The following is a 10008-nucleotide window of genomic DNA, read 5'->3' on the forward strand; positions in this document are numbered from 1 at the left end:
CTGTCTCCTTGTGGCAGATCCAGCAGAGGAGGCAGGAGCTGGAGCAGGCTTTGGCGGTTCGCAACACCTAAGCCGAGGCCCGTCTGGATTTCTGCGTCTGACCTCCATCCGTTGTGTGTTTTCAGTGTGTGTGTGTATGTGTGAGTTCCTCACAGGTGGAAGAACCAAATTGAAAAAGCATCGATCATTCGGGTTCTCGCCACGTCAAATCAGCACTAAAGGGAGAATTTGTATCCCACGAATGGTGGAGCTACAGAAGTGAGACGCACGCCTGAAGCAGGATTTGAACTGCTCCCTTTAAAAGACTTGTTTTTTGCCAATCTGCTGGACTCTGACATGTTTCTGCAGCTTCTTCTTGTTAGTCCTTTTTCCTTTAAAATGTCCCACCAGCAAAGCTGAGATTACCGTGTGGCAGAGGATCGGATCCGTCCAGAAACCTCGTGATTCCGTGTGCTGAACACGTCCCGTTATCAGCCGGTTCTGCTGATGGCAGCGCTTCAACCAAGGAGAAACCAGGATCACGGCTTTTTGCCTTTTATTGGCGTCTGGAACGGATGAATCGCTCGCTGCCTTTTTCTGCGTTTTGCAAGTTGATGCTCTGAAGGTGTTTTACCAAAGTTTGCAATATATGAAGAAGAAGAAGACGGAGTTGGCAGACGTACAAATCTAGGCTTAAAAAGGTCCAACTTTGAAAGTTTACATTTGTAGGATCTTGTCAAATTCTCCGCTTTGCTGTTCTGTTCCTCCTGCCTAGAGATGTGAATGTAAATACGTTTTCGTTGGGCCAGTCGTAACAGACTGCGTTTCTTCCTTTTGTCCGGGGTCGTACGCTCCCCGCCAGTTCTGAATTACCGCCTCGGCTTTGGGGGGGGGCCGGGTCATTTTGGCTCCATCCCACGTCCGTCTTGGGAGCTGCAACGTCAAAGATCCCCTCACTCTGTAGCTGTAACACAGAATCCGCAGCGTTCTGACGGCACTCGTATGTATATGTTGTCGGATCCGGTTCCTTTGTCGTCCGTTTCAGCAGTTTTTTTTGGATGGAAGCCTCGCGGGGGGTTTCTTTGCACTGTGCTGTAACTCTTCGTCGGGACTCGTCGCCCCTTCTTCTTCATCCTCCCAAGGGATTTCACGAAGACCTATGCATGCTCCACGGAAGCTGGTGTAGATATAAGAAGCCGGCATAGCAGCGTGTGACGGGCGCATGGCTCGGCTCAGTTGTGGAAATTGCCTTCTGGAAACTTTTTTTTGCCAAAAATGGACATACTCTCTACCAGCAACTAACTGTAGGTGTGAGTTTCTTTTTCTAGAGGTGTGTTTTGTTAGAACTAAGTTATATCCACTGCACTCGGTAGAGAAGAAAATGTAGTCATAGGTAGTGTTTTAGTCCTGTGTCTGACTTGGGGTAATTTTTGTTTTTTTGTTTGTTTTCCATGTACGACCAGGGCATTCATATTGTTGCCACTGAATCACTAGCACCCTCTTGTGGAGGAAGCTTTGAGAAGCTCATCATCACCTTCAGTACTACTGTCTTCTGTTGGGAAGTGGTTGGTCTCCACCCCTGCATGTCATTTGGAAGAGTTCTTCCTCTGTTTACACTGAGGGTCAGTGGCGAGAGGATTATCGTCAACATGCTGTACTTCTGCGAGGGTTTGATCATTTCCCTCTACACGCTAGAAAAGAAGGGAAATCCGCTGTGACATCCAGAGACAGCCCGGATGTAAATAAAGAAGCGCTTGCCAAAGTTTGTAAATGTCACACCATCTGAAGTCTCTTTCTTTTATCACACAACGCTTTTGGTCCAATGCAAACTTTAACCTACATATTCTGACACCATTTCGTTAAAAGCCGTGTCCCACTGCCACGACGGACGTTTTGTGCACGGATGAAAAATAGACGTGGAAAACATGAGAAAAGTCTGTAACCCTTGTGCTATCCTAGGCACTTTACCATTGGGAGTAGGGTCATCTGGACCCACTAGACAGTGCTCTGAACCTTTTTTCTTCAATGATTTGTGATCTTCACTGGTGTCCATGGATTACATGAAATCTTTCCACCTTTATCCACCTTCATCATGGTAGGGAGAACACGTCAAAGTAAGGGTGGGGTCATCTAAGATAGCACAAGGGTTTAAAAAAATTTTCACAGATGTATCACGAATGAACCACAAAAGAATAACTCGCGCAAAGAACACGGAAATCAAAATAGAACATGAACCGTATGTGAATATTGTGCTGTTTATATGCAATTGATTAGAGATTCGTGTGTGAATTATGTCATCTGAGCGTGATATGTGCGCCATATATGCCATACAGAAGTTATGCATTGGTGTGCCTGAAAAGACACAAATTTGCGTCATAATTGCATGTAAATTATGGAACATACACATAAACTGTGTAATTCTCAACCAACCAAACATTTAAAACAGCTCAAAACCGAGACCTGACGGCCGAAATCGCGCATCCATTGCCAATGAAGAGGAAAAAGTGGCTGAGGGACACGGCCTTCAAGGCACTTAGGATGTAGGAAAAATGCTCAACTCAACGTTCTCTTTAACCCGTTTAACCCTCAATCATTTTCCACGCTGCAAAAACAGCCCCCCTAGAAAGAAGTCCAAAAATTTTCAAGAAGAAAACACGGAAAAAATCTAGTTGTTTGTTTAATTAAGACAGAAAATAAGTGAATTTTTCCTGAAATAAAGGCCTTTTTTACTTTCTGAAATTTGTACTGTAATAATGTAGAATAAACCCCTCCCCTTTATTAGTATTATTTTTATTCTACATTTAGCATGAAGGTTTTAAAAAGCTTTGAAATTATTACTTTTTTTTTAAAAGAGTTATAACAAATAATTATGGATCAAAAATTTTTTAGCCATTTTTCACATAGTTGTTTGTGAATTTATACCTTTTTGTTTTATCTCTACTCATCTGAACTTTGTTATAAAACATTTAAAAAAACTGCTTGATCTCAAATTTTTTTCAGAAAAAAAATTACAACTTGAAATTTTTCTTAAGTTGATTGTGGAGTTTTTGTGTGACATAATAATATCTAAAAAATCAAATAAAAAGCAGGGGTTGAACGAAAATAATAAGAATTGCTACAAACAAATTGTTTTAAAGATAAATTAACAAACTGTAAAGAAGAAATAAGGCCTCACATGATTAAAGGTTAAACTCCATTCAACTGCTTATATATACATAATTAGAGATTTTACAGGCAAATTTCTCACGATATTGCATCCTGGCTAGAAGCGGTGGTTTCATAGTAAAATGTATTTTGTGTTGTCATTTGAACACACAAATGTGTTGTCATTTCAGTAGGTAGTGATTTCAAACGGTGAAGCTCACTCTAAATGTTCGTTCGATTCCCGTTTTTCTCTGCATTTGTTAGGAAATATCAGAATAAAACTTTCTGTAAATCCTCAAAGAGGAGAATTTAAAACTGATCTTTACTGAGCAACTTGAATGGATTTAGCTTTTGATCCAAACTATTTTTTTTGTTTGTTTTTTTTAAATAAAAAACTCTTCTGAGGCCTCATAAAGATGAAACCTTTTCACAGTGGTACATCCTTTGAGCGTGACAAATCCTAAAGTACTACAGTAGGACTGTGAAAGTACTCTGACGTGCTGCCTGCCTTTCACTGGTTCTCGTGTTTTATATTTGACTTTTTCTGATTATAAAATAAAGGTGGAGTGGAGAGTTTGGCTCTGAGGAGCAAACTTTCCAAATTCTTCAGCTCCACAACAAAGGAGGACTCTCATGCTCAGCAGGAGCAAAGCGTGGAGTTTTAGCTGCGCCTCCCTGGTGGGTTCTGTTTCCTGCAGGAGCGAGGTGTCGCAGACAGACGTCGTATTGTTCGGCGTGTTCCCTCCGAGGAAGCAGGTAGAGGCCTTTTCCTCTGCGAGCTGCAGAAAGAGCTCCTTTCAGCGTGCGGCGCCCACAGCTCCTGAGCCTTCCAGCTCGCCAAGCTGAGGATAAGCGCCTGGGCTGGAACGCACCTCAGCTGCACGGCCCTCCTCCTGGGCACTGGGACCAGTTCTCGTCCTAAAGCGTGCAGAACATTCGCCAAATCTCCGGGAGGCCCGGGTAAGGTGGTGGTGGTGGTGGTGTGGAGGGAGGGGACATGCTGCTCTGGAACAAACCATTCAGGGCTTCCAGGAACACGGACTTCCCATCATCCCTTGCTGTTTCTCGAGCGGCACAAAGAAGAAAACGACTCTGAGGGGAAACGTTTCCCTTTAATACTTCTTTAGAAAAAGAACACGTCTGAATGAAAAGGCAGCCGAAGGCTTCAGCGATGCTTTTGTTCTGTAAGACATCTTCACCGAGGAAGACTTATGGCTCATTAAATTAACTTCAGGATGAAGGCATTTGTTCGTGTGTTACAATCAAACACTGAAATGTTCCTAAAAACTGAATTTCAACACTGCAGTTCGCCTCGTGTGTGATAACCTCAGCTTCACGGGTTACAGTTCCTCATAGCCGGCTGGACGCGGCGCCGTCTAGACATCAAACATTCAGAGTTGCATGTTTTTGAGGTCCAACATTCTGACAGGAAGGAGGAAAAAGCGTTGGTTTGTTCTGCTGCTCTCTTACTGTTTTTGGTCGATCGTCTCACCGGGTTGGGCGGTTCCCTCTACGTGCTGTTGGCCTGCTCCTGCTCAAACAACGCCATGGCGAGATGCGAGCGTGACCCCAGACTCTCCAAGTTGCTGAGGACACAGCGGTGGTAGACGTCCTCGCTGAAGCGAGGGTTGCACGTTCTGCGTACGTACTTCTGGATCAGAGCGGGTTCCATGGCTCTGAAGACGTGGAGGCCCGAGTACCGCACAAAGATGTCGTACACGTCCATGCTCTCCAGCAGCTCCTCGTTGTCCAGGATGTCCGCGGCCATGGTGGTGCGGGCGCTCATGTAGTCTGCGTTGTAGAAGCAGGCCTCGTCAAAGACGTGGCGGTCGAATCGGCCGTCTCGCAGAGACTCGGATGCGAAGGAGGAGGGGGCGGAGGGCGGCTGGTCGCGGTACATCACAGCAGGGTTGTACTCCTGGAAGTGGATGGGGAAGAAGACCTGCCAGTTGCTGATGGCGTTCATCCTGCAGCGGTTCAGGAAGTCTGCGTTGACCTCTGTCCAAACGCTCCCGAGGAAAAAGAGCGTATCTACCGGGTGCTTCTTGGAAATGATGTCCATCAGTTTGACCTGCGAGGGAACCTCCGTCTTCACGCTAATCCACGGGATCTTCACGTCTCCGTAACGTTTCTCTACTTCTCCGATCATGGCCTTGACGCCCGCAAACACGTCCGTCTGGCTGACCCGCTGTGCGTCAAAGGGGTCGTAGATGAACAAGAAGGTCAGCAGGACGTTGTCATGAGTGTCCAGGGTGTTCATCACGTACATGTCCAGGAAGTTCCCGACAAAGTCCTGGTCCTGGACCGTGACGGGCAGGATGACCTGCACCCGTGTGGCCTCGGTCACGTAAGGCATAGGGATAATCTCGACCGCGCTGAGGGGTCGCAGCAGGTTGACCCGCTTGGCAATCACCTGGCTGTGGCCTTTCTGGGTCAGGGCCTCCAGCGCCAGGTCCAGTATATACTCCATACCGCGCGTGGGATCGAAGCGGCGGTACCCGTTCAGGAGGCGCCGTTTGAGGAAGCGGAGCTGAGGCTGGTAGCGCTCGTTCAGCCGCTCCACGGCCGTTTCTAGGACGGCGCTGACGTCGGCTCGATCGGCTCCCCTCATCTCGCATTTTGGCGCGCCGTCGACGCAGAAGTACACGTGGTCCTCTGTGAAGTAGTCCCAGTTTATGACTTCAAAGCGGGTTTTGGGTTTGAACGGAGGGTTGATGCCCACAGGCCACGTTATCCCGGCCTTACCCTCTGGAGTCAGGTCACTTAGGTTGCTGATCTGCATCTGGAAAGCACAAAAACATCAGTGAAACACCTTTCAAAGGAGCTAAAGCTTTCTTCATGCTGCTATAGTTGATCCACATTCGGTCAGTCAGGAATTTCCGGACCTGCAGCTGCTGAATGTGCTGGTACGTCCACTCCAGCTCGATGTGGCTGAAGCGTTTGTGCAGACGGTACATGAGGTTTGGCTCGGAAACGGGATGAACGGTGAAGGCATTTCTGAACTGAGCGCTGTCTTCTCTCTCTGGATCGGCATTTTTGCCAAGCTCAAAATAACGGAACGTCATCTCCTGTGGGTCAGAGAGGATAGAAACTCTTGACGTTCTCGTGCAAGAACCCAGCAAACATTTAAATATGGGCTCCATGTGGTTTACCTGCAGGCTCAATCAGGCGGGTTTGACTTTTTTATAGGGATTTTCTAAAATGGTTGTCAAACGGGAATTGTTTCCCTTCAAAACCAGCCTCCAGTGGTCATTAGAGGAGCTAAAACATTTAGTACTTCTGGAATTTTGTCAAATAAGTCTTATAATGTAATTTAGCCAATCACAAGTGCTGCATATTATTGGTTTGATGACCGGGCCCTGCAAGCTGGTGAAAATCACATTTGGCCCACGGGCCAGGCTTTGGACACGCCTGATTTAGAGAGTTCAAATATAAAAAAAACTCTTCAAGTTTAATGATTACAGCTTCTAAAAGAATACAAAATATTACAAAAAATACTAAGAAATGTTAATACTGAGCAGAGCAAAATCTATCCTAAGATCTTTTAATCTGCACATTAGAAGTAAAATGTAAAAACTTGATTATGAGACTTAATTGACACCCTTAGAAAAAGTTTCTAAGGGCTGATTGGGGTGAAGGGTCATCGGCAACAACTGGTTCCATATGGAACCCACATTGTAGATGGAACAGGCCTCACCTGAGTCCTACCTATACAAGAATATAAGAATACCTGGGTCCTATATGGGAGTAATATAAATTACAGGCCCCACTTGGTGGGAAACATTTTGGGCCACCCATCAATTCAGCCCACAGGCTGAATTGATGGGTGCACATAAAGCACATGGATCCCATTTTGAAAGTGAGGTGTGTCTTTACCTGGTGCACCTCCACACAGCTCAAACCCAGATAGTCGATGATGCAGCGGCCCAGCCACTCATCCGGTCTCACGCTGAGGATGTCGTTACGGCAGGTGTCGAGGTGCGGCTGCAGGCGTGCCAGGAGGCTGCGGGACAGCAGGTAGCCGTAACCCCCATGGCAGTACCGCGCCTTCTCCTCTCCCCCGATGAACTCCTCCGCTCTCCCCATATACAGGTCCTGCCCCGCGCTGAGGCGGCCCACCAACCCCGACAGGCGCTCTGCATGCATGTAGGTGTCGTCCTGAGCCAACAGGAACCAGTCGTAGTCCGAGGCGTAGTGCTGGTGAAGGTGGCGTATCGTCTCGTACATCAGCCACACCGGACGGTCGTCTCCATGGGCGACCACGGTCATCCCATGAGGCACCTTGGGGCTGCGTAGGCCCGTGAAGAAAAAAGTCCGGTGGAAGTGATGTGCCACTGTGCGGTTCACGGCGACAGCCAGTGTGTTGAGGGTGGCCCGGGAGGTCAGCACGCCCACCAGCAGACGCTCTCTGATGCCCAGCTCGGTGTGGATGTATCGCGTTCTGAAAAAGAAGACCAACTTTGAACTTTTTTACTTTAAAGACCCATTCTTATCCTTGTGTCAATGGTCTTTAACTAGGATAATTTCGTTTTCAGCCAAAATATAAAAAAAAAAAAAGTCATTTTCTAGGACATGGTTTCTGCAGAGCGGCGAGCTGTGGGCTGCACTGTTGACGTGGAGCAACCCCGTCTCCACTTCCCGTCACCCATCTTTTTACACGCTCGTCTGCTACCTTACAGCCCCTCACAACCCCGACCAAGCATTAAAAAAAATGACGAGCAACACTGGGGCTGAACTGAAAACGAAGAAGTACGTGGATCTAGTCACATACAAGTGGATGCATCGGAAAGGAGCAGAGCGGGGAGCTTGTGGCCAGGCTAGCGTGTTTTTTATTCGTCACAAATCGGCTCTTTTTAGACTTTTTTGTCTCCTCCTGATTCACAATGATTTGAATAAAGAAATATTTTAGCTTAATTTTGTTAATATATGTCCTCAGTTATCAGAAAATGCCACGAGAACATGTAATAAACACCCAAAAAAAGTACTTTTCAGTGCAGCCCAACGTGCTTCACAGTCTCACACACATTCACACATTGATGGCAGCTCTGCCACGGAACACTGGTGCCAAATAATAACCACCAGGAGCAATGTGGAGTTCAGTGCCTTGCCCAAGGACACTTTGACACATGGGCGGGAACCTACGATCAGAGGTCGACCACTTTACTTCCACAGCCCCACAAACTCAAATGAATTGAAACTGTCTCTTCAGTGGACGAGAACAAAAAACAAAGGAAATTTGATCTCCAAATCCATCATTTATTTAATAAAATCAGATTTCATGTATTTCTGACCATAAAAGAATCTCTTCTCGTGTCGTTCACGGTGATTGTGTTTCAGCACACTGTGTATTTTTCTCTCTGTGTCATTTATTTTACAAACCAAAACAAATCTAGTACATTTGCAGAAATATTCATTAACATATATCAAGTTTAGAAAAACAAACTGTGACATCTATTTAGATGTGACTCTATGAAAAAGGTGCTGGCTCTCACCTGAGGACTTTCTTGTGTGGCTTGTTGGGATCCTTGTGGTAGGGCACTATGCGCGGCTGGAAGTCTTCACCCCCAGCTCCGTCTCTTGCTCCCCCCTGGGCATCCCTGTTACCCAGGAAAAACCTGCCTTTTCCCAGCTCGCTTTGACAGGAGTCGTCGGTGTCTCCTTGTGTCCAGGACACCATCAAAAGGCTGAGACTGCATCCCAAAGACAGGCCAAGGATGAGGGGCAGAGCGGGCCTGAACAGGGCCAAAAATGGGGAGAGACGCATGTCTGGCACTTTTGCTGAGAGTCTTATTTTTGGGGTGGAGGTGGGGAGGAGTTCACCTACTAATGCGTCAATACTTTTGTCCCAACTCGGACATTTTCATTTCAACGAGAAGAAAAGGAAAACTACTTTCGCTGGTTGACAACTTCAGTATTTCAGTCCTGCTGCTTGCAGACGAACGAGCGTTAAATTATAAGTGAACACCCCACTTTTGTGTACATTTTCCACCCATAAAAGATTAAAAGTCGCTACCGGTATGAATAACTTTGCTGCTGCAGATCATATAAATGCAAAAATCCGAGCATCTTTAGCGACATAACGACTGCTTATCAAGCTCCGCCGGCCGGGTTAATCATTAGTCATAAGCGCTCTGTAGCTTAGCAGCTAATGTCATATTAATTGGCTAAACTAATTTCGGCTAAAGCTAACAGCTACATTCAAATATAATGTAGCTTGACGCTAAAAAGACATTCATTAAGTGGATTATTTGAGATGAAAATAGTCTAGTTTGTTGCCCAAAAAAATTAATTCAAGCGAAAATTCTTCAAAGTTACACAACACACACACAAAAAAAGGATAACCTCCGAAATTTGCCGTTAGAAGAAACATCAAAGAAGCTAGCGAGCTAGCCCCGGATCCGTTGTTTTAGACTCGATCATCATCCACCTCCGCTAACTGTTACACGGAAGTAAACATCCCATACTTTAATCATCCTGGACGGTGGAATAATTAGGTTTCTTCTTCTTTCAGTCGCGCAAATGTTGTCGCTTCTTGACTTCCTCAAAGACTGAGTGCCACACATACATGTAGAGACAGCTTCCCTCTCCAGCCTCCTCATCCCTGCGCGTGCCGCTACAGCATCACCTCTGATCGGGTTTCAACCAACCAGTGCCGCGCGGCTGGAACCAACCGGATGTTCAAATAGAAAAAAAAAACGTTTTTATAAATATTAGTGTTATTTTTCAACGCCAGAGATTTGTGGACATGATAGAATCTTTCTAAGTAAGTGAAGGAAGCAGTGGCGTTCAAAAGATTATATCTGGGGTGGCCACGGTGGGCGACGTGACGTCATATAGTACGTAGCGCTCCTCCTAGAGGCCAGAGAGATCCCTGACCCCAAAAAT

The 10008-nt window shown here is 46.2% G+C and overlaps 2 protein-coding genes across 16 annotated transcripts in view; one reads left to right on the top strand and one right to left on the bottom strand.

Moving 5' to 3' along the window:
* The window catches only part of smarcd3b (SWI/SNF related BAF chromatin remodeling complex subunit D3b), a 33714-nt gene extending 31959 nt beyond the window's left edge, over window positions 1-1755 (top strand). For 14 of the 15 annotated variants that reach the window (XM_078938428.1, XM_078938421.1, XM_078938422.1 and 11 more), the window contains one exon: window positions 18-1755. In XM_078938428.1, the coding sequence (XP_078794554.1) occupies window positions 18-71 (54 nt within the window). In that variant the 3' untranslated portion in view covers window positions 72-1755. The remainder of the gene's footprint in view (window positions 1-17) is intronic. The other variant, XM_078938420.1, reaches the window with a different exon arrangement.
* Window positions 1756-4214: 2459 nt separating this feature from the next.
* Window positions 4215-9930, bottom strand: chpf2 (chondroitin polymerizing factor 2). Its single transcript, XM_004081149.5, has 4 exons — window positions 8616-9930; window positions 7000-7564; window positions 6009-6191; window positions 4215-5905 (listed from the first exon to the last, which is right to left on the bottom strand). Exons 1-4 carry the CDS (start codon window positions 8885-8887, stop codon window positions 4634-4636), a joined length of 2292 nt encoding a protein of 763 aa, XP_004081197.1. The 5' UTR covers window positions 8888-9930; the 3' UTR covers window positions 4215-4633.
* Between the last annotated feature and the right edge of the window lie 78 nt (window positions 9931-10008).

The sequence above is a fragment of the Oryzias latipes genome, chromosome 20 (genome assembly GCF_053564925.1).
Source record: "Oryzias latipes strain Hd-rR chromosome 20, Olatipes_Hd-rR_3.1".
Classification (NCBI taxonomy): Eukaryota; Metazoa; Chordata; class Actinopteri; order Beloniformes; family Adrianichthyidae; genus Oryzias; species Oryzias latipes.

What these genes read in the sequence shown, in the direction of transcription:
- chpf2 (XM_004081149.5), bottom strand. Translation starts at nt 8,887, where the DNA reads ATGCGTCTCTCCCCATTTTTGGCCCTGTTCAGGCCCGCTCTGCCCCTC. An exon ending in CCACACAAGAAAGTCCTCAG is followed by an intron (nt 7,565 to 8,615) that starts GTGAGAGCCAGC and finishes CTTCTTTTTCAG; the next exon opens with AACGCGATACATCCACACCG. An exon ending in GCTGTGTGGAGGTGCACCAG is followed by an intron (nt 6,192 to 6,999) that starts GTAAAGACACAC and finishes TCTGACCCACAG; the next exon opens with GAGATGACGTTCCGTTATTT.